Source organism: Astatotilapia calliptera, chromosome 20 (genome assembly GCF_964374335.1).
Source record: "Astatotilapia calliptera chromosome 20, fAstCal68.1, whole genome shotgun sequence".
Taxonomy (NCBI): domain Eukaryota; kingdom Metazoa; phylum Chordata; class Actinopteri; order Cichliformes; family Cichlidae; genus Astatotilapia; species Astatotilapia calliptera.
The window spans coordinates 13,578,850-13,602,500 of NC_137441.1; the positions used below are offsets into that span (position 1 = coordinate 13,578,850).

Here is a 23,651-nt window from a genome sequence, read left to right on the forward strand (position 1 = left end):
TTCCTTTAGCTTGTTTATAATTCTTGTATCGGTTGTGCCAGTGAGTTTATTTTTATTCATGTGATTCTCTATTCAATACACTCCAGAGTGTATTGAACAGTTTAAACTTAACATTTCATAAATGATAACTTTAAGCTTATTATTCATTATAAATGATAATTATGATAGAGGTGTTTAAGACCTAGGACGTTTCTGGGTGGTTAACTGTAATGAAAAGAACTACACTTTAAATAAAATACCACTTGATTGCTTCAGTTTTTCCCCAAGCGCAGTTTTAGCGTGTGGGATAGGCAATTTGCTTACACATACACTCTCACATAACGACAGGAAGGAAACGTAACCAAGCATCACCACCAGGTGTCACCCTGCACCATCCCGTATGACAGGAGCGACTGCAGAAGAGAAAAGCGCAGCGCCGCTCCACACTGATTCAAAGGAAAATTCATACATATCTGAAAATAGCGCATTTTCAGATATTTTTCCACTACTTTGGATTTTCTAGTTTGTAAATCGCACGCTGGGGTTTTGCCACTTCATTGAAAAAAGACTGCAGCCAAGACTCACATCTTTGACTGATTCTAAATAATAGGATCAGAATTACAGTCTTTGGATGTCATTTCAGAGCCTGTACGGCCATCTGGCTGTAAAGGAATACGTAGCTTTGTGACCTAAAAACCGCCGACCTTCAAAGCAAAGAAGCAGAAACAGCTTTGCCCCGGAAAGTCTGACAAACAAGCATGGGTGGAGTAACGGGTCTTTATCGCGCATAGCTCGACCTTTATCTCATCTAAAACGCTTCATAAGAGCTGGGGTAGCGGGGGGAATCGACCGTTTCATATGCGCAGCTGCAAACCCTACTTTCTCAAAATCCAATCAAGCTGCAGCATCAACAAAAAAACTAAAAGCTGGCGCATCCTCCCACTGACACAGTCTACTGCTGGTCCTACTGTAACTGAGACCGAAAGAGGAACGAAGGGGGACGCCCGAAGGTTAAAAAAAGAAAAAGAAAAAGAGACGCAATGACAAGGAGATACCTCTAGCTGTGAAGTCGAGGGACAGCCAAGGATTAAGAGGGGGGATTGTGGCGGCCACAGCGGTCTTCAGCAGAGGTTGGTCATGATCGGACGCGCATTATGGGTATGTAAGACCCGGGCAGGAAAGAGGGGTAACAAGCCTGGGATTCTGCCTTTTCTATGCGCGGTGATAGCGTGCTCAGCCCTGTCGGCTCTGCTTTTCGTGGACTTCATTGAATCATGGGTCACCTCCATGGGAATGAACACTGTGGTAGAGCCGCACATCGGGATCATCCCACCGCAAAGCGTCCCTCCTACCAGACCAGAGGAATTTTTGCTCATGCCTAGCCCACTTGTGTGCCAACGTGCCAAGCCTTACCTCATCATGATGGTTACTTCGGCTCCTGCCAATCAGAGGGCTCGCCAAGCCATCAGGGACACTTGGGGAGGGGAGGTGGAGGTGAGAGGTCTGCGGGTCATGACCCTCTTCATGGTCGGTGTGGCGTCTGACCCCGGACTGGCTAAGCTGCTGATAGAAGAGGCTCGGGAGAAGGGAGACCTGGTTCAGGGGCGTTTTTTGGACACGTACTCCAACCTCACCCTTAAGACTCTGTCCATGCTGGGCTGGACCCGGAGGTTCTGCCCTCAGGCTCACTTCATGGCCAAAGTGGATGATGATGTCCTGTTCAATCCCAGCTCTCTCCTACACTTTCTGAATAAGAGCCGTAACCCCTATGAACAAGGAGACTTGTACCTTGGCAGGGTGCATCTCCATGTGGCTCCCGACCGGGACCCGGACAGCAAGCACTACCTACCCTCAGGAGCCTACCCTCCTTCTGTCTTTCCAGACTATTGCAGTGGCACAGCCTATGTATTGTCCCGGTCTGCATTGCTCAAAATTTCCCTGGCAGCCTCTGCATCACCGTTATCCACACCTCTTCCGCCCGAGGATGTGTTTGTAGGCTTGTGTGCCCGGGCAGCTGGAGTGCTCCCCTCACACTGCCCTCTCTTCTCCGGTGGACCAAGTATGCCGTACGGACGCTGCTGCTATCAGGCCATGGTGTCCATCCACCACATCCCACCCAGAGACATGCTGCACTATTGGGCTGATGTGCATTCACCACCTCCCTGCTCCTGGTTGAATGTACGTGCTTCTTTGGGGATTTGCAAAGTCCGGGCGATGCTGGGCACAGCTCTGGGATTGGAGCAAGGATTGTGAGGGTTAACGGAAAGCAAACTCGGACTTATTTGGAGGCTGTGCCTCGCTTCAATACTGTGAACAGCACAAGTGCTCTTTAGGCTGTGAAGCTACACGTGCACTACGAAAATGCTACTTTGTTTAATTTGAAAGCTTTATTTTTTTAAACACCTCAATGTACTTATGTATCTTATTTTGCTGAAAAGGGAAGATCCGCTGGTAGTAAAGGGGGCTGTCAGGATCAGCTGTAGTATAGGGGTGTCTGCTGCCTCCCACATTATTACACTGACACGAACTGTAGATGTAGAGCAAAGTTTAGCATGCTGATGCTTTAAAGTAAGGACGCACGCAGCAACTGCACATTAAAACAACATTGTTTAGATAACTAAGTAATGATTATAGGCTGCTACTTTCAACACCTGCACAGGCCTGTAGTCTAGGCCAAGTATAATAGTTTAAATGCATGTTCACAAAAAAATAGGACCGATATAAAATCACAGGCTTATTACACAGCAATAATGAAGTTTTAGAATCACCAATAATGACTAGAGTTTTTTTTTTGTTTTTGTTTTTTAAAAAGGAGGGATTTATGATGTTATTCAGCCACAAGGGCACAATATTCACACACAATACGAAGGGATTACCTCGATTAGATACAGGGATCTTTGGGGGGGTTCATGAAGGCTTCACATTACATTAAATAGCTGAAACCGAATGCATGATAATTATTTTCTTAAACAACTGAAAATAAAACTAATATGATGCACAGCTGAATATTTATGCATCTGACAACTATTACTTATAAGATTCCTTTCTTTTGGCAAGATTACACACTGACTGGCAGCTTTGCAATGCTGTGAGTTTTATGGTCAACTGTGTCAGGCTTGGATCACATACATTTTCAATGAGGCTGCCATTTGTCAATAAAACCTCAGGCTGTTATTCTCACCCACAGTGTTTAAAGGGAAACGCTGATCCACTGTACTCAGGAAAAATATGTATTAGATTAAAGCAACCAATAAACTACTCAGTAATGAAAAATAGGTCTGTGTTTTGTTTTGAGCAGGATTGAACATTTCTATAAAACTGTTCCTCCTCTATAAATATACAGCAAAGTAGCAAACAGTTGTGACAGTCTGTCATGCTGCTATGATTTAGTTAGTTTGAAATACTTAAATTAGGATAAGCATCGATAGAAAAAAAACACGTAAAATGTGAATCCTAGAAAAACAGCCACACGCACACATACAAATTAAAACATAAAATATTTAAAATACCAAAACCTTTACGTTCCTCAGATGATCAAATTTCTGCTGTTCTAATTTGATAAAAGGAATTTTACTCCACCCAAAGACGTAATCATGGTAAATATATTCCAGCTTGGTTTGGATTCAGTAATAACAGTTCCGTGATTTCAAAATAATAGTCTCAATTCAAAGGCTTGGCATTATGTTGTTTATTTTTAGAATTTAGTTATACCCAATTATAACACAGTTGACATATGCTCAGAAAGTTCAGAGGAAAGAACACCATCTGACAAGGTTAAAACTTCTGGGTGAAATCAATCCCAGCTAGCACATCTGCCCATGCAAACAGGATGCAGACATCAAATATAGCTTCCTCCGCTGCTCCACTCAAAATTGATTAGTTGCCCGTCACAATGCAAGCCCTTCTTCCCAGAGTTTCAGCAGTTGGTGTTTTGCTCCCTGCAGTGGAATTATGTGTGCAAAAAAAAAAACAACCAAAAAAACCGTGTTCTTTATGCAAAGTTCAAAGGTCACTCCCATAGAATGCCACTGGGCTTTCAGCTGCACAAAGCATGTTTCTTTTCTATTTCTTGAATCTGTCCAGAGCTGATTTCTGGGTAGATAACGCCGCCTTCTTCCGCTCTCGCTCCTTCCTTTCTTTTTCCATCTTCATTTTGTCCTCCACGCTTTTTCTGATTACATCCTGGGGAGTAAACAAGTCAAGAGAGATCAGCCATGGCCTGCAAATACAGCATAAAAGTCAGTGAGATGTGATTAAATTTCATTTCCTAACTTGGACTACTCACTCTCTGCTCCTCATGAGCTACTTGTTTCTTGCGCCTCTCAATGGCTCCTGCAGAACTACGACCTTTTTTCTTATACTTGGGGACAAACTTTTCTTTAGCAAGTGGATCAAATCCCTGAGACAAAAAAAAAAAAAAAAAAAAGATAAAACATGCTTTCAGATGGGTGGCAATAATATTTAGCCTACTATATCTTATATCAAAATATACAGATATACATCTTAAATAATTGTAAATGCACAGTTGCTTTAAGACACTGACCAGAACTTCAACCCTGTCTTGATGCCTTTGTTCCCAGGTGGCCTGGTCAACTTGTGCCAGCTCAGTGGGATCAAGGCTGATAAGATCTGGCTGAATCTTCTCCATCAGTGCTTTAACCTCCCATTCCTGCCTCTGCTTCGCACTTCGGTATGGATTTGCATCCAGACCATCAAAGTTAGGCTCACCAGCACCTATGATAGTAAATGATGCGTTGCATTCAGTTTTAGTCAACAGTAATATGTATGCCAGGATTTACAAAAAAATAAAAAAATAAATTTACTTCAGTGAATGTAGTAATTGTAACAACCCATTAGGATCAATCATCAAATTAGTGCACCTATATTTTTGTTAAAATTTTCACTTTGGCCTTAACCTACATAATGTAGTTAAGGTACATGTCCAGATGTAATGCAAAATTGAGTGACCTGGTACGAGCATGCTGGTGAAACCATCTCCGTGCCCAACTCCGAGGACATCCTCAAAGGGACAGAAGTGCAGCCCCCACACTGTTCCCCGAAGTCTATGAGCCATGTACGGTTTAGTCACTGGCATGCTACATACGTCCTTGTACACCTGCAGATAAAGCATTTCCACATACAACATTAATACGTCATATCTACTGTTTATTAAAGTAAAGACACCAAGATATGTTCAACTCCTAAAAGCCATATGGAACTTTTCAATAGCCTCTTATTCATACTGAAAAGTTAAAGCATGTGGTTTGCGGCTTGCTTGGTGTTTCTGCATTTTGGTAAATGGGTCACCTGACTGCAGCAGTTTAAAGAAAAGGGCTGCAATAAGTTTAACTAAAACAGAACTTGAGCCATGTGCCATATTAATAATATCTGCTCAGTGAAGAAGACCTTTCTGACATTGAGCATTTAGAGCAGCCTGAGTGTTTAGATTACAGGGATATGTGAAAAAATATGATCTTATTAGATCAATGCTTTTAACTGGGTAGCACTTTATAATAACGTCAAACTATTAAGCATTAGTAAAGTATTAGTAAGGGATTAGCAAGCACTTCATCATTTATATATCATTACTGCTCCGTTAATACATATGTTTATCCATCTGTTACTCTTACACCAAGTACAGCTATCACTGCTACTAATATATTACTGCTAGTAATAATCAAAATCATAGTTCAAATGATAAATCTGTATTTAAAAATGGCATACTAAGGAGGAGTAATGCTATATAAATAATAAATTAAGTACTTGCTAACACCATACTAATGCTTAACAGTATAACATTATCATAAAGTGCTTCCAAAAACTGTTGTCAGGTTAAAATTGGAGGTACAAGTCCTCAAGGTCTGGGAGCTCGTTTGGTGTGTGTTGTACACAGTTTTGGCTTCCTCAGATGGGGTCTGGTGTTGAATTAGTGCTGTATGACTGGTCCAAACATCTAAGTGCTGCCAACCATGGCAACCATGGTAACCATGGCAACCATCGAACCTGAGGGAAATCGCTAGTATTATTATTATTATTATACACAGTTCAGAACAGCTTGCTGACCAGCTGGTCTAGCTCCATTGCACTGCCTGCGGTTGAGTCGCGTTTCTTTTGTATTGCTCCACTGCCAGTGGCCCAGGGTGGACACAATCGTTTTCGCAGTTTCTTCCAATATACCTTCCCAACCTCTTATTTATTTTTTTCCTTCTCTTTATCATTATGACTCATCTCCATATAAATATCCATATTTATATGATGATGATGAAGACAACAACTATTACTGTAGGTGATATAAGTGTTATTATTATTTTTACAATAGTAACGAACACTGTTAATTGATATATGACCTGCTAGTAAATACATCAGGGGGTCACCTAGGCAACAGGCGCCTGCTCAGGTGCGATAGAGCAAGATGCGAGGAATACCCTGTACAGGTTGAGAATGTGTTGCAAGGCCAACTCAGAAAGCAAGACAACCATTAAAACTCACATTGACACCTATGGGCAGCTTAGATTCACCAATTACCCAACTCCTGTGAGGGGAAGCCCGAGTGCTCTGAGGGAACCGACGCAGACACAGGGAGAACATGCAAGCTCTACACAGAGAGGCCCCAGCCTGATGGTGGATTTGAATCCAGGACCTTGTTGCTGTGAGTTATCCTGACTGATGCACTGTTTACTAGTAAAGTGTGGTTTCACTCAGACATCAGAGATATAAATACTTGGATAAACACCCAACAAATCTCTACATGCAGAATTCTGCAGATGTATGTACTGCAGATGTTAGTAATAGCAAGATCACTCCTGTCACCAGTTGTATGCATGTAGAATGTTATCACAAGTGGGCTTCATATCTATTGCACCCTCGCAGAGGGCCTATTGTGGAGTTGAGGACAACCAGGTACCCTGCTCAAGGGAGGTAACAGCTGAGTGAAACACAGAGTCATAATTCTCTCTTTTTTTAAGGTTTTAAGGATGGGGCTGAAGTTATAGCCCCCCGTGACATGGGCCAACATGTAAGAGTTGTGGATTTTCCTTTGTTTGTGAGTTTGGTCAAGGTATAAAAGGAATCAGGGTGGTGGCCCATCTTCAGAGACTGCTTAGGTATTCAACCAGAGCGTTTCTCTGTGTGTAGAATAATGATGAAAGATGTGTCAAAAAATGTATAGAATAATCAGAGAGGGAAGGTGTTAACGCAGAGATAAAAATGATATTAAATAAATGTCTTAGTGTATCAGTTGGCAGGTGACAGCTAATGGCTTAGGCAGCGGTTGAGGTCAAGGGTCGTGCTGTTTGGGGTCCTGCTAGTCATCATGAGAAGATTCCAGAACCACAGCAATAACCACAAAAGTTAAGAAAGATCTCTGCGTTAGACGCTGAGGAAGACAACAAGGGTGTACGACGTGCTCTGCCCTTCCATCCTACAGCTGTGTTGGAACGAGAGAGCGAACAACAGCATGCCAAGCTCCAACTCGGCGAAGACATTCAGGGGCTCTGCTCAAGGAAGCCCACCGTGTGGGAAGATGCGTAGTTGGTGGATTGTAATTTATCAAATCTCTGTGGACAAGTCTGCGCAGTTCCACAAAACAGACAGGCACCCAGACTAATCACTTGATGATGAAACTTAAAATACTGGCACCCAATTGAACTCGCAGACGTGGAAAGTATAATCCCTGCTCACATCCCATCACATTGATACATGCATCAATAATTTATGTTATTTTATTCTTTTTCTATGGTTCTTTTATTTGATCATAAATTGGATTTTGATTTTAATTATGTAACAGCATGATGGAAAATAAAGAAAGTAAAATAAAGGACAATAAAGAAAAGCTAATAGGTAGGACTCTTTACCCCCTGAAAGCCTACTAGGAGTCACCCTTGATGCTCTAATGTTCTGGACAGAGCAGGTTTTGTCATATTTCAGTTCTACTTATAAAACAAAATGACTTGAGTGTGCATCAGAACTGCCTCTGCAGTTACCCTGGGACAACCTATTCTCATAGCCATCAAACACCTCTTTTCTAGCATTTACGTGCGAGTTTATGTACTATTTTAATATCAGCCACTTCCTGTACCCTAATGCAACATTAGATTTGATTTTCTGAAACACCAACTTCAACCTTCAACCAGTGTTTACCCACAGCAAACCACTGCTAATAATAATAATAATAAATCAATAAAAATAAATCTCTTAATCTTTACCTTCTATTTTTGAAAAAATGAGAAAATCCTTTGCCTTATGGGGTCAAAGAGTGTGGAATTTGCATCTTCTCCATTTGTCTGTGTGACTTCTTTCCGGGTACTCTGTTGATACTAAATATATCGTTGGTGAAAATGTAAGCATTGTGTTTCTCTATGTTAGCCGTTCACCCTATAAAAGCACCCCTTGTAAAAGATTACTATTTTGTTTATGCTTGAGGACTCAGCCCGCCTGGAATGTTGATCATCGATGGAAGCATAATTCCCTCTAAGCTTTTCACCAAGTTGACGGATCTAGGACTCAGCTCATCACTGTGTCAGTGGATCCTCAACTTCCTCACAGACAGACCCCAATCAGTGAGGGTGGGAAAACAAGTCTCCCCCTCCATCTCACTCAGCACTGGAGTGCCTCAGGGCTGTGTTTTAAGCCCCCTGTTGTACTCACTGTACACTTATGACTTTGTAGCCACATCAGACACCACCTCCATTGTCAAGTTTGCTGACGACACTGCTGTTGTGGGTCTGATCTCCGACAACATCGAGACGGCCTACCTGGAGGAGATTAGGAACCTGGAGACCTGGTGCCAGGAGAATAACCTCCTAAACATCAGCAAGACTAAGGAGCTGATCGTGGACTTCACTACAAAGCAGGCGAGGAATTACAAACCCCTCATCATCAGTGGCACGCCAGTGGAGAGAGTGGACAGTTTCCGATACCTGGGTGTCCACATCACTCAGGACCTGTCATGGTCCTGCCACATCAACACCCTGGTTAAGAAAGCCCGTCAGCGTCTCTTCTTCCTCAGAAGACTTAGAGACTTCCATCTGCCACTGAAGGTGCTCAAGAACTTCTACTCCTGCACCATCGAGAGCGTCCTGACGGCAAACATCTGCACCTGGTTTGGGAACAGCACCAAGCAAGACAGACGAGATCTGCAAAGAGCGGTGCGCTCAGCCAAACGCATTATTCAATCAGAGCTCCCTGACCTGCTGTCCATCTACACCAAGCGGTGTAAGTCCAAAGCTAGGAAGATTATGATGGACCTCTCCCATCCCAACAATGGACTCTTCTCACTGTTGAGGTCTGGGAAGCGCTTCCGCTCCCTTAAGGCCAAAACAGAGAGAATGAGGAGGAGCTTCTTCCCCCAGGCTATTCGGGCCCTGAACCAGGTGTAGGACTGGACTCTCCCACACACGTCACTATAAGACTGGACTCTCACACACATCACATCACCACACGCACCACCACAAATTTCCTATAATTTATAATCTTTATAATCTCTTCTGCTATTTGCACATTCTTTACTTTAAATTCCTAAGTTAATTTGTAAATTTTGTAGTAACCTGTAAATATTGTAAAACTTTTTTTCTGTCATTTAATGGTCGGGCATTGTACAGCTACAAGCATTTCACCCCCATGTCATACTGTGTATGGTTGTGTGTGTGTGACAAATAAAATTTGAATTTGATTTGAATTGAATTTAAAGTAATGTATAAAATATGTATAACCAGTCTGTTAAACTTGCTCATGTTGGACTGTCAGTCAGCTCTAGAGAAGAACAAAGTGATAATAAACCAAGAGCAGAAGCCAAACTGATTGTAAAAAATAATTAACAGTCCTCTCTGCAGCCACTTTTCACACTATATTTATTTATATTAGATTTTTTTGTGTGCTTCTCCCATTACTGGTGAACTCCATTGGTCCCCCCTCCCCTATTCCAGCCAATGTATCAACCGATCAGCCTTCAACAGACACATGTTATCTACTTCAGTGATGTGCAGTTGGGATTTTGGAGTACTGCATGAGATAGGAGCAGGTTTCATCGGTTTGTGAAAACCCCTGTCTCTTTGCTGCTCAAACAGAAATGCATGTGTTGATGGACACATTTGCAGCATGTAATGTTTTTTTATTATAAATGTGCAAAGTGTGGCTCTGATAACCTGAACAACATCCCCCGTGGCTGCAGATAGCAGTCCCCTCTGGCTCAGTGACAAACAGGCAGCTCCAGCAGGAAGGAAGTATGACTTTAGGGGCTTGAAGGTTCTAACGTCATACACCTTCAGCTTCTTATCCATGCCAGACGTCACCATGTATCTGTCAAAAAAAAGAGGAAAAAAAATAAATGAAAAGACTACTTTCTGGTGGACCAAGAGAAAAATGCAATTAACTGCTCACCAAAAAACTGAGTGCAAAATCATTGACCGCTGCAATAATGTACCCTATAAATCAAAAAATATTTTGCATGGGTTTTCCTGTTTTTAAGTCAAGGATTTTTTGATTTAACACAAAATTTAGACATACCAGATGTGCATAAACATCTCCCATGTGATTGCTGAAGCTTTTACATCTCAAAGAGAAGGTTTTTGTTAGCATGTGACTAAATGAGGCTAGAGGAGTTGTCAGGAACATCAACAACATCATCCCACCAAACCCTTGACTTGGGATTCAAAGATCCGAACTAGGATTCATTTGTTAAGTGTACACAAAAACAACAACAACAACAAAAACTAAGTTCCTATAAGATAAAGTAAAATATATACTCAGTGGCCACCTAATGTGATTAATGTGACTTTGAATGTGGCGTGGTTGTTTCAGAAAATGCTCATCCACTGAGATGTTCCCAGCAGATCTCAGTAGATCCATCTCTAGGATTTACAGAGAATGATTCAAAAAAAAGAAGAGCCCCAGTGAGTGGCAGATCTCAGAGGAAATGCCAGAGAAAACAGACAGACTGCTTCAAGTTGACAGAAAGCCAATAACAACTGTAATAACCACTGGTTACAATGAAAGTAAGCAGAAGAGCATGCCGAACACTGAAGCAGACAGGCTTTGCTGTGTGTCACTGCTGGCCGCTAAGAACAGGAAACTGAGGCTACAATTTACAAGTGCTCGCCAAAATCAGGCAGTGGAAGATTGGAAAACCCTGCCTGATCTAATGAGTCTTGATTTTTTCTGCAATATTCAGACACCAAGTCCAGAATTTGGCGAAAACATCATGACAGCATGGATCCATCCTACCTTAGTACCAGCTGAGCATTATTTAAATGTCACATCCTACCCAGGAATTGCTGCTAACAATGAAATCCCCTCTTCTGATGGCTGCTTTCAGCAGGATTCGGCCATGTCACAAAGCATGAATCATCTCAAACTGGTTTCGTGAACATGACATTTTGTTCGCTGTATTCAAATTAAACTCGACAACCACCAGATTTCTATCTAACGTGGTATCGGAAGATTCACATCGTGTATGTGCAGCAACTGTGTAATGCTATCATGTCAATACGGACAAAAATCTCTGAGGAATGTTTCCAACATCTTGTTGCATTAATGTCAGGAAAAGCTAAGGCTGTTCTGGAGGCAACAAGGGGTCCAACCTGGTATTAGCAAGTCACTTTTAGTGCCTAGGACTATTGTGAAACAACATCCAGGTATCTTTTACAGACATTACAAAACATTTCCTCTTCTCATGTGACTTACGTGCCCGTCTTATCCACAGCGACAGAGCGCACGCCCCCTTGGTGACAAAGCATCTTCACCAAGGCTTCTTTCTGGTTTGGTGACCATAGGGTGACCGTGCCATTGGCATGACCTAGGTGGATGATGGCATTATGAGGGTTCTGACACATCACGTCAAGTCGGCCAGTCTTGGTGCAGATAGCTGCCACTTCCTTTCCCACTGACACATCCAAATACTGCAGGAAACTGGTAGCACTCTAAAGAAGACAGAAAAAAAAAACGTATTACAGATAGTCAGGGCATCTAATTTTGCTTATAAATTTATTGTCAACAATAAATATTAAACAAAAAATTTTGACTCGTGTATATTTATCATGGTAACATCTAAACTGTCACAGTAACACATTCAAAACTGTTATCTTTACTCCTCTGTATTGTACAACACGTTGTCATTATTGCAACAATGTTTCAGCCCTACTCTCTTACTCAGCTTACTCTTATAAGAAAAGGTTTGGGGGCTTTTTGTACTGGCAGATTACTGGTTTCCCTTCGTAATCTGGCCAACCTGACTAGGAAATGACATTTGTTTGTATGCAGGAAAACAGTCTGTACGCATTTACCAAAGTTCAATCTGAAACTTGGCTATCGTCTTACCACGATTTAGCTTTTTAAAAGCTTTTATTTTTATCTAGAGTTACACAGACTGCCAGAAGCCAGAAAAAATTAATCAGCTGACAAAAGCAAAAAAAGTAACTTTAATAACAGCAAGACTATGACCTGAGAAAATTAAAGCTTAATAAAAAGAAAATACAGTGGTCCCTCGCCATAACGTGGTTCACCTTTCGCGGCCTCTCTGTTTCGCAGATGTTTTTGGGTGTAATTTTGCATGCTTTTTTTTTTTTTAACAGCACATTGTGTTCTGCATCCTGCTTGGCTGCAGACCATCGTAAATCAATCTCGTGCTGTGTCTCCTGTACAGTACAGAATAGCTTCTCAAATTTACATGAATCTTCCATTGCTAGCAGTGTGACTCTAAAGTGCTGCACTGTATGATTGTAAGTTTTTCTCACCAACAAACACAACAATGTCGATGAAATGTTTTGCACCGTCAAAGGCACCTGGGGTAGCACCCAGAAGGCAGAGGAAGATGCTAACCATCGCACAAAAAGTTGGACTTCTAGACATGCTAAAGGAGGGTAGAACCATATTTTTCAGATTATAAAGCACACCGGATTATAAGGCGCATTAAGCGAAACAAAACAGTCAGATAAGTCAAACGTTACTCAACTCATTCTTTTTGCTTCCTCTATTTCCATACCATTGATTCATTAATGTTGAATTCTCTCGCAGCTGCTCTATTCCCATGTTCTGGTCCTGAAAACAGGGTTTGATCTTTGGTTTCCTTCTATAACACTGGACTTATTTTTCTACGAAGGTTTGAACTTTGAGAGTGTTTAAACAAGAGAGAAAAGTGTGAGAATGTTCATGCCTGTCTGAGAAAAGTGTATAAAGTGCGTAGTGAGGGGTTTTCCAGCCTTAAAACATCAATAATAATTGTAAAAGAATAAAGCTGGCTACTTTGCGGATTTCACCTATCGTGGGTTATTTTTAGAACATAACTCCCGCGATAAACGAGGGACCACTGTATTATATAATTTTTTAATTATTGTGGAAATGAAAATGCAAGAAATTGAAAGAAAAAAAGATTACTGTGAACTCACCGCTGTGGCAAGCAAAAAGTGATAGGGGAGGAACTGCATCCGAAGGACGTCATTGAATTTTCGGATGCAGTGAAGCTCTATTCCGTTAGAGTCGTAGATATAAAGCCACTTCTTCTGAGCCACTGCATACATAGCCTCGGTATGAAGCCACCTAAACAAAGGCAGAAATTTGTTTTAGTCTGGAGAAGATGATCAAAGTTTTATTTCTGCTTTATGTTTCATGAAGGCGGATGACTTACTTCACATCATTGACAGACTCCATCACATTTATCTCACACATCAGCTGTTTCGACGCCCAGTCTATACAAGCAACATGGCCTCTCCTCCCACCAAGCAGCAGGTGACTGAAGTGAAGAGAACATAAATATTTGCAAAACCTAAACTTATGAAGTCTCTCTATTTATATCTAAATAAATCTATTTACTGTAAAAACAGGAAATGATCATTCAGTTCTGCAGGTTCACCTCAGCTGTGGTTTAATTTCTTTCCATGTCTTTGTTTTAATTTCCAACATTGTTGATTTGCACTCTCAGCCTTTAGTAACAGGTTTTTTTTTCAAGCACAGAGAATCTCAGAAAAGCTTAAAGAAAGGAAAAGTTTATTTCCTTTGCTTGTACTAACTGGTGAGTGTGCCACTTAGCAAAGAAGCTAGAAATAATGAAGGCCTAATGTCGAAATCTACTTTTGTCAGGAAGACAGAGTTGGAAATAAATATGTACGTTTCATATCTGCTTAGAAGATTACAAAGGTTATAAAGGATACTTAGCATTTCCTCTAGAAACGGTGAGTCGTCCTGCCAAGCCCATCGACAACTTAGGTGGACTTGACATAAATCAGTGTTTTACAAAAAAAAAAAAAACAAACCCAAAAAACCCCCACCACTACATGAAGGAGCAATTTGTTAAATGTTAAACCATCTGCTGATATATTGGCCTTTTAAATCACTAAATATCAGTTTCTCTCCACAAGAGAGAGACAAAACACTTCACACAGATAAGCATGTGCTGCATGATATTGCATGATACTGACCGTCCAGTCTTGCTGTAATCCAATCGATACGGTCCAAACTGAGACAGTTTCAGATTAAAATACTGAGGAGGAGAAGATAGCAAGAAATGAACAACACTCACTCTGCAGAATCTCTTCCCGTGACAACTCCATAGCAAATTTATGTCTACGGTTGGAACTGAACCAGCAAACCTTTGCTTGCAAAATAAATGTGTTAAATAGTAATAGTAATAATAATGTAGCTTGCCATCACCAGTGTGTGAATTTGTCAGCAAAACCAAACAAAAGCCCATAATCTGTGTTTCTTCAAAATTTCTGTGCAAATTTTTCTGTTTAATAAGTTATTTATACATTCACACAAAACCTTTTTAAAATCCATCTTCTCCCCCGCAAAAATGGTTGATGATGAACTACATAAGTATGATGGTATGACAGGTATCAGTTTCCATTATTTTCTTAACCAACTTCAGTGCACACTTCAGGTACAATTTGTTAAAACAAACAACCTGTCAAACAAACAAACATTTATTTGATAAAAAGGTCTCAGTACCTTTGCTCCAGATGTTATGTCCACAGCCTCCGCAATATCCTCCTGTGAGATCATACACGTGTCCTCATCTTCATCTCCTTCTAAAAACCTGAGATCAGGGACAAACATCACTCATGTGTTTTTAAATCACATGATATCTGTCACAGAGTACAATCTAACACAAAGAGGTGAGCATCATTTAAAGGACATTACCCTGCCTCCTCCGGGAGGAGAAGGTCAAACCGTGCTGCTTGTTTCTGGGCCATTTCTGAAGCGTCTTCTGAGCGAGCTATGATATCTCTCAGCTTGTGCTGCTTACGGTGAGGCTATTACAAAACGAAAGAGAAATCAGATGAAAGACAAGCGCTGAAAAAAAAAGAGCATACTATTTTAAAGAAGAGCCACTCAGATGCTTACCTTTTTAAGTTTATCTTTCCTCTTGAATTTTTGCAATCTGTCTTCTGGAATAGGAGCAGGGCCTGGGAATGGATCAGACTTCTGAAAGAATATGAACATTAGTTAGAACAATATATAATATACAGTCCTATATTACCTATACTAAAATGTAAAAGCAGACTGAATCATGATAAACATTAAATGCTATCTTCTTCTGGTCGTAAGTGGTGCTTCAAACTTAAATATTACTGCTAAAAGATTCAGTACAACACTCATGAATCATCATGGGAAATTAGGCATGCCTGGCTACCTTTGTTTACATAATAATCTGCTTTTTGGGGGATATTTGGAAGATTTTGCAGTGTAATAGCAGTACAAAGGCGATGCATAGGCTGTTTAGTGCAAATAAGGGTACCCCAAACTGCATCTTAAACATATTCTAGTGCAACACAGGACCTCACTAAAACAGTTTAAGCAAGAGCAAGAAATGATGGCGTGATTTTTGTCTGTCAATAGTAATTCGTGTACTCTTACCTCTGGCTTGACTTTCTCTCCATCACTTGGACTTTGGTCTTGTTTTCGCTTCTTTGCCTTCTGTGTCTTGTCCTCCTCCTGCTGCAGAGCCTCTTTGCTCTGTTCTCCGTCGCTTTTAACTTTGTTTTCATCCTTCCGTTCCTCCTCCTGGAGCTCCTGCCAGTATCGAGCAGGCAGCTGTAAGATAGGAGCGAACAGTGGCAAGTTAGAAGAAGTGACTATAACGTATTTCGTTATTTAAGCCCAGAAACTTTTTACACTGGTCTTCGCCCCCGTGTGGGGCTACTCACATTAGCCGCTTCACGCTAGCAAGAAAAAACTACCTTACGTTTACTGTTTATTAGTTATAAAACTGCGTTCCTCAGCTGCAGTCACCAATAGCTTCAAACGGCTGCGACGATATGCTTCTAGAAATTATTTATCTATATTTACCTTCTTCTTTTTACCCACGTGTGTCTCATCCACCGATGCCTCGCCGGGCGACGCCATCTCTGTTGTGTACGTTTTTCTTCTTCTGCATTAACGGCTTCAATAAACTGTATCTGTACATGATGAACGCCACCGTTCGGTCTGAAAGGGTTACTGCATCGGCTCATAGGTTCAGTATGTGCATAAAAAAAGAAATCTTTATAGTTCATTTAATGATACTCTCTCTTTGTAACAGGATTAAGATAATAAAAAAAAATTCTACTTTTTTCTTTCCCTGCATATTTCAAATCTTTTATTTCAGTCTTGTATTCATCTTAGCCTTTTAATGTTGTCTCATGGTACCACCTAGTGGGTTAAAAGGGAATAAAAGTTTCCCTTCATCAAGTTCCTAAGTAACAAAATACATAAATAAATGAATTAATAAAAACACTAGGGATAATCACAACAAAATATCCAGGAAATTAAAAAACAATTAATAGAAACAATCAATTTAAAAAAAACACAATAAAAGATGGTGATAACAAAATAAAAGTCTTAAGAAGAAGCTCGATGCCTCAGAGTCACAGGGTGGTGGAGCCCTTCACCCCTAACATAATTTGAAAGGTGGGGTACAGCATGAATTTACTGCCAGCCTATAGCAGGGCTCTCTCTTTAACATGCTAATTAATCATTCCTACCATATTCTTCTGACTCTTTTCTTTAGAGTTGATCTTGCTTGTACTTTACCCCTCTGAATAGTGTTTGTGTTATCTTTGGTCTTAGAACGTGTTTTGCAAGCTAAAATCTGCAACTTCCTTTTTGTTCAAACAAACCCAATGTGCAGTTGTAATTTTTAACTTTTCATTTATTTTTCAGTTCCTTCTGTGAACATCAATTCTGGTTTTATGTTTACATTTCAAAGATTATATTTTGATGTTTGTGATTTTAATAATAAGTTCCATTAAACTGACCTGCAAAAAATGACTTATCGTTTGTCACTACAGTAACTACGATACTGATGTTCTAACTATTGTCCCCATATTAAAAATGTAAGCATAAAACACATGCATGCAGGAGATTTTTGCTATTTTTTTAATACTTGCGAAAGTAGTTAAGCATAACTGCTAAACTGGAACAATAATGCTGATAAAGGCCACAAGCCCAGAAATGTTTTTACTCTCCTTGATGTGTCTTTAAAGTAGATTAACTCCAGCCAGAAAGCCTATTCTCTTTATCTACAGCTATGTTGGATTTGAAAATCAAGATTTCCTTCTGACTTTTAAAAGCTTACCTTTCAAAGGGGAACATATTTGTTCCCTCACTTAAACCTCTGTACAGTCATAAATAAAAAGCTTTGTCATTGCATGACATTGCTTTTTGTTCAGTGGTCATGTGATAATATTACTGTAACGTCATCCAAACTTCTAATCAATGTATTGTATATCATGCATTTGCAATACTGTCCATTTAAAATGTCATACCAAATAAAGTGATTTGAATGCATGAGTAATGTTTTCATTGACACAATTCTAGGATTCATTTAGATCCTAGAATAGGAAAAGAAATGCTCCCAACAAAAGGATCCGGAAGTCAGGGAAGGGCTGGAATTTCAGTTCTCCCCTGGGAGGGCCCTTCTCACTGCAGCGTGTTACGTAATCAGAAGTTGCATATAAAATACTCATCTGGACAGAGAAAAATCCCAGTAAGAGAAACCAGACAAAAACCGGCAATCAGCATGTCTCTCGATCCAGAGAAGGTATGCCTGACATCTTTAAACCAAACTGTTTTTGTTGTTGTTGTTGCTTCAGCTAGAGTTTGCTCTAATTTTATGGTGTTTGTCTCTTGTTAAGCATGTAGAGCTAAGCTAATGACAATGGATTTATCAGTTAAAGTCGTGTAAATGCATGCATGAGCCATGTGGGTTCATTTTATTTTGCAAGTCAGAGGGTTACTTTATCAATCAGCACCAGTGTTTTTGTTGAGCAGCAGCCAGACTTCCTCTCTGAGCACACCAAGTATTTTTGTGCTGTTAACCATTTGTGATCTCGCTCTCTCTTTAAAGAGGACTTGTATAAAACAGCTTGAAGCATGATCTGACTTCATTACCCACAGATGGCACTGCAGTACCTGATTACATTACATTACATTGATTTCTCAGCCTTGATAAAGACAGCAAGAGCCCTGGTCCTCATAATATTTCAGGAAAACTTTAACAAGCCTGAGAGCAGCTGAGTGGTATTTCTATTATACATTTAACTGGTTAGTACACAAACAAAGTGTCCTCACTCTGTAGAAACAGTCAGCCATTGTAACCATTGTAAAATTTAATTTGTACCATCTGCATTCATACTATGAGTGAAATTTATAACTTGCAAACAATATTTTCCCTGCTTTATATTCTCTCTCTGTGTGTGTTTTATTTATTTATGTACATATTAACTGCATCATAAGTGATTTATTGTTGTTTTTAATCATCATGATGCACAACAAGTGTCCTTTTTGGGACAATAAAGTGAATTTAAGTACACATTCAGATTTTTTAAAAAATCTGGTTTTTGCTTTTTTCCCAAAGGCAGTTTTTCCTTCTCGACAACAACTGTTTGATTTCCATGGAGTCTCAATGATTCCCATTTTCACAACCAACTGGGAGAACGTTCAAAACTTTCAGGCCAGACCGGATGATATACTTATTGCAACATATCCCAAAGCAGGTTGGTCCAAGAAAGAGGTATAAACCTTTACAGCTCATCAAAGTGTGTGCATAGAGGTCAGTGTAGGGGTCATGTTAACTTCTTTTTCCCCCCTCTCACTTTAGGAACCACATGGGTCTCCCAGATTCTTGACCTGCTGTATTTTGGTCAGACAGAACGACAGAAAACCATCCCTATCTTTGAGAGAGTGCCCTTCCTGGAGATTGCCGTTCCACCTTTGTTTTCAGGTTTTTGATCAAATGTACCAATTTTACACAAACACCTACAAACCATTATGGATTGTTGGCCTCTTTTTCCTCAAACTTGACTAAAATCATATCGCTATGTTACCGTTGGTTAGTTGGTATTAACATTTTACACAGACAAACTTGTGTTTTTTTTCATCTTCATCCCTCCATGCAGGAAAAGACCTGGCAGACAAGCTGCCCACCACCCCTCGACTCATTAAGACTCATTTTCCTGTCCAGTTTGTGCCAAAGTCCTTCTGGGAACAAAACTGCAAGGTTGCATTTTCCTGTCTGTTGTTTGCATCAGCTCAGTGTATCATCAAGAAGCTGATAATAATACCGATAATAGTGCAGTTTTCCACTTGGCTTAAGTTAAACTTGAAGCCTACCAAGAGAATTTGAGATTCATTTGAGTTAGAGTTCGTTTTTCTTTTGTAGATTGTCTATGTAGCCCGCAATGCAAAGGACAACATGGTGTCTTTTTTCCATTTTGATCGCATGAATATTGCTCACCCAGAGCCTGGCGACTGGAGCAACTACATCCACAGATTCATGGAAGGAAAAAGTATGCATAAAATACTATATTAAAGTTATTTTCATTTACTGTATGACTGCTATTTTCCTGTTTCTGTGGCCCTAGTGGTGTTTGGCTCCTGGTATGACCATGTGAATGGCTGGTGGAAGAAGAAACAGACTTACTCAAACATTCACTACATGTTCTATGAAGATATGATTGAGGTAATCTGATTCCTTTGTGAGTTCCTTTCTCTTTACGCTACTTGCTTGAAGCTCTCATTTAGTAGCTTATAATGCTGTAATGATGGCTGTAATGTTGTGATGATACAGTTAGGTCCATAAGTATTTGGACAATGTCACATTTCTTTTGTAATTTTGCCTCTGTGTACCACCAGAAAGGCTGTTAAATCAAGCAGTCAGTTTGTTTTAACTTAAAAATAACTGGACACACTAATATAGTTACCGTATACCTATATGGACTTGCTTTGAGATGTACTTCGAGGCCTTTACTGCAGCCACCTTCAGGTGCTGCATGTGTGGATCTCTGTCTTCAGTAACTAAACTGCATGCTCTATTGGATTGAGAGCAGGTAACTGACTTTGCCACTGAAGACTATCCCCTTTCCTTCTCTTAAGAAATCTCTGGGTTGCTTCGAGTCGTTATTTGTTTATATTATGACGCACCGTCTCATCAGTTTTGCAGCATTTGGATAAATCTGAGCAGATAGTATAGCCCCGTCCACTTCTAAAACCATCCTGATACTTCTATCAGCAGACACATCATCAATAAACAGTGACTTTGTTCCACTGGCAGCTATACATGCCAAAACATCATCTCCACTATGTTTGACAAATAATGTGGTATGCTTAAGATCAGGGGTCTCCAGCTCCAGTCATCGAGAGCTACTGTCCTGCAGCCTTTAGATGCATCCCTACTCCAAATAACTCTTATCTATCTTTTCAGGACACTGAACGGGAAATAGACAAACTCTGCAGCTTCCTCAGTTTGTCCAATTCAGCTGAGGATAAGAAAATGATTGCAGGTGGAGTCCAGTTTGATAACATGAAAAAGAATGAGATGACCAACTATTCCACGTTCTCCATTTTAGATTTCAAGATTTCTCCCTTCATGAGAAAAGGTACATTGAACCATATTGTGATGCATGAGGTGATATTAGGAAAAATACCTGACTGGTTTTTATCTATGTCTCTGCAGGAAAGGTTGCTGACTGGAAGAACCACTTCACCGTCGCTCAGAATGAAGTGTTTGATGAAGACTACAAGAAGAAGATGAAAGATCCCACACTTCAGTTCCGCACTGAAATTTGAACAGAGCCAGGCATATAGAATGTAAAAAGGGTCACTGATTGACTTTATCTAAATCTTTAACTAAATCAATGTGCTTTATATTATTAATCACAAATTAAAAGGCATTTCATGTTTGAAAGTGAATATTTATGTCACTACAAACAAAAAAATATTGGACATTACCAGTAACACTGTACTGCAATACTGAAACTTTGGTGTGTAGATTAAAATGTATAAAGTAATACGAAAGTTTACTTTTTTAAGTTTTTTACTAAGTGCTAACAGCCCATTTTTTATTCTCTGTGTGTGATAAAAAAAATAAAAGGTAATGACTGGTCCATTTGTTTTGCAGGGTTTTCTATTTGATTTTATTCAGGTTTAGTTATATTTTACAGCCAGGTAAAAAATCTGCATTGTTCCGTCAAGAAATACCGAACTAGCAACAATGTATTGTTTGTGTAGCTGAAATCAATATGAATTCCTCTGTCTGGGGGGTTTTGAGAATGTGGTTTACCCAAGACAAAATGAATACAACTATACTTATCATATTTTAATTAGTCAATACTATTTATAAACTAAATATAAAATACAAATGTACCTTATCACAGGGGATCGTCCTCCTGGCCCTGGGAGCAGTATTGTCTAATAGGGTCTCCCATTAGAAATTGGTCACAAGGGAGGCACCAGATTAAGAGCGATTCAAAACATGCTAATGGAAATTCCTGCACCGTATAATCTCACCATGGGAAATCAAGGCCCCTCTTGGAGCCAGATTGGGGAGGGAAGCTTGCCAGCTAGACTCTGGTGACTGGATCTGGATTAATGAGGCTTGTTCAGGCACAGCTTCAAGAAATCATATGAATCCACCATCCTGTGGGCCTACTATGCACAATGACAGGCACCAGGGCCAGGGTCAGTATAATCTGGGTAGCAGGCAAAGGCAAGGGCTAGGCATATTGACAGCCCCAAAACATCACAGACTTTGTTTTGTGGGAAGTGAACTGTCTTGCTAGCAGGAAAGAAACCTAGATAACTAGATATAGTTAGGTTCACCACGACATAAGGGTCCTGGAACCAAACTCCTGGAGAAGGGCTGGACTCATTCTTTTTCCAGAGTGGCCCATGGTGAAAGGTGCTGGTGAAGTCTGACTCACACGGCCTTGGCCAGCCGCCTGAAAAGGTATACCAGAGATGTAGAAGGCAGGAGAATAAACCAGCTGTTCTCCACAGAACCATCCAAGGTGTATTCTCAGTGGCAGGGGAACAATATGAGAACAGCAGCACCACCAAGTCTGGAGATGGAGTAATACTGGAAGAGCATATGGGACAAGGATGCTATGTATAACAACAATGTTCAGTGGCTCGTGAATCTAAGGGCAGACCACAGCAACCTCCCTAAACAGGGTCCGGGGAGGCTGTTACCCTGAGCAGGGTCCAGTAACCATCACAGTGCTAGACATCCAAGAAAGGGTCTCAACTATGAAGGGCTGGACAGCACCAGGCCTGGACATGGTTCACGGCTAAAGAAGCCAGCTGCACTCAATGAACTTCTAGCAGCACAAATGAACCAGCTGCTAGTCAATAAGAGACACCCAGAATGGTGTCTGATGTCAGAAAGGCCAGAAAGTCCTGATGCCCAAGGATCCCCAGAATGGATCAGTCCTATCTAACTACCAGCCAATAACCTGGCTCAGTACAACATGGAAGCTCCTGTCCAGGCATCATAGCGGCTAAGATGAATAGGCATATGGCTCAAAACATGAGCAGGCACAGAAGGGAATTGGCACGAGTATCAATATCAGTGGAGTGAAACACCAGGTACTGGTAGACAGAGCAGCCGAGACTACAAACCCTGGCTCAACATCCTGTGCACTGCCTGGATTGACTACAAGAAGGCCCATGACTTGATGCCCCACAACTGGATCCTTTTTGGGAATGTGCTGCAGGTCTGAATGACAGGAAAGGATGTATATTTACAAATGAAATGAAGTTGACCAGGCAAAACATGACAACATTTTGTGTTCATATTGTCTGTAATGACACACAAGTCAAAGTAAATTTAGAAATCACTAATTTCTATACTTTTCCATACTGTCCCAAATTTTTCTGATTTGGTTTTGTATGAACAAGAAGGAAGTACTGGACTTTCACAACGTAACGCAAAGCTCAGATACGCTGATAGTGGTGTGTTTCGCAACCAGACGTTTGGTAGAAAACACTCAGCTGGTGAGGGAGTAATGCATTCAAAGAAGCAAGGCAGAACCCAGATCATGTTCCTTAACCCTAAAAAGGTATGTATGATATCTCTTGTTGGGGGAAAACTCTGTAAAAGACCCAGGAGAAATAAAGACACAATGAGACAAGATCACTTTTTATGCTTTAACGTGCACACGGGTAAGCTGTTCAGAACAACTCACAACGTGTACAGAGGCTGGGCACTTTTTATAGGAAAGACAGTGAGAACAGGATAAGAAAATACAAAACAGATAAAATAAACAACTCCATATGTGGCGCTAGTCTCGTCAGCAGAGAGCTGTGAGAGATAAAACAATCTAAAACAATATGTCCCAAAACAGTATGTCTTTGCTGAGAAAGTCTAAAAAGATAATTCTAAACTAATCTAACCATAGACAAAAGGGCATGCTTGCACATTTAAA

General features: G+C 40.4%; 3 protein-coding genes and 1 long non-coding RNA gene across 5 annotated transcripts in view; 2 read left to right on the forward strand and 2 right to left on the reverse strand.

Annotated features, from left to right (window-relative positions):
- The first annotated feature begins 387 nt into the window (after positions 1-387).
- b3galt4 (UDP-Gal:betaGlcNAc beta 1,3-galactosyltransferase, polypeptide 4) lies at positions 388-4,162 on the forward strand. The gene has a single exon (XM_080294526.1). It carries the CDS (start codon positions 1,117-1,119, stop codon positions 2,230-2,232), a length of 1,116 nt encoding a protein of 371 aa, XP_080150652.1. The 5' UTR covers positions 388-1,116; the 3' UTR covers positions 2,233-4,162.
- Positions 3,653-16,910, reverse strand: wdr46 (WD repeat domain 46). 2 transcript variants are annotated; one of them, XM_080294523.1, is made up of 14 exons: positions 16,258-16,910; positions 15,826-16,002; positions 15,313-15,390; positions 15,109-15,221; positions 14,917-15,004; positions 14,388-14,449; positions 13,598-13,702; positions 13,359-13,509; positions 11,659-11,894; positions 10,122-10,275; positions 4,948-5,095; positions 4,523-4,713; positions 4,265-4,378; positions 3,653-4,161 (listed from the first exon to the last, which is right to left on the reverse strand). In XM_080294523.1, exons 1-14 carry the CDS (start codon positions 16,312-16,314, stop codon positions 4,042-4,044), a joined length of 1,794 nt encoding a protein of 597 aa, XP_080150649.1. In that variant the 5' UTR covers positions 16,315-16,910; the 3' UTR covers positions 3,653-4,041. The 2 variants fall into 2 exon arrangements, with proteins under 2 accessions (XP_080150649.1, XP_080150648.1); XM_080294522.1 differs by having other exon boundaries at positions 15,313-15,393; positions 16,258-16,905.
- A 925-nt stretch (positions 16,911-17,835) lies between these two features.
- On the forward strand, positions 17,836-21,332 carry LOC145422760 (cytosolic sulfotransferase 1-like). The gene is made up of 8 exons (XM_080294527.1): positions 17,836-17,989; positions 18,806-18,944; positions 19,049-19,171; positions 19,347-19,447; positions 19,610-19,736; positions 19,812-19,909; positions 20,651-20,825; positions 20,903-21,332. Exons 1-8 carry the CDS (start codon positions 17,969-17,971, stop codon positions 21,013-21,015), a joined length of 897 nt encoding a protein of 298 aa, XP_080150653.1. The 5' UTR covers positions 17,836-17,968; the 3' UTR covers positions 21,016-21,332.
- Positions 21,333-23,359: 2,027 nt separating this feature from the next.
- LOC145422766 (uncharacterized) overlaps positions 23,360-23,651 on the reverse strand; it is a 7,831-nt gene continuing 7,539 nt past the window's right edge. Inside the window, exon 2 of the long non-coding RNA XR_013904035.1 lies at positions 23,360-23,651. This exon is cut by the window's right edge and continues 773 nt beyond it. This is a non-coding gene — a long non-coding RNA (uncharacterized LOC145422766).

Coding starts and splice junctions, on each gene's coding strand:
- b3galt4 (XM_080294526.1), top strand. CDS start 1,117: ATGATCGGACGCGCATTATGGGTATGTAAGACCCGGGCAGGAAAGAGG.
- wdr46 (XM_080294522.1), bottom strand. CDS start 16,314: ATGGCGTCGCCCGGCGAGGCATCGGTGGATGAGACACACGTGGGTAAA. Junction 15,005..15,108: donor CTCCTCCCGGAGGAGGCAGG/GTAATGTCCTTT, acceptor CCCTGATCTCAG/GTTTTTAGAAGGAGATGAAG. Junction 13,703..14,387: donor GATTACAGCAAGACTGGACG/GTCAGTATCATG, acceptor TCTTCACTTCAG/TCACCTGCTGCTTGGTGGGA.
- LOC145422760 (XM_080294527.1), top strand. CDS start 17,969: ATGTCTCTCGATCCAGAGAAG. Junction 19,910..20,650: donor TCTATGAAGATATGATTGAG/GTAATCTGATTC, acceptor CTATCTTTTCAG/GACACTGAACGGGAAATAGA. Junction 20,826..20,902: donor TTCTCCCTTCATGAGAAAAG/GTACATTGAACC, acceptor ATGTCTCTGCAG/GAAAGGTTGCTGACTGGAAG.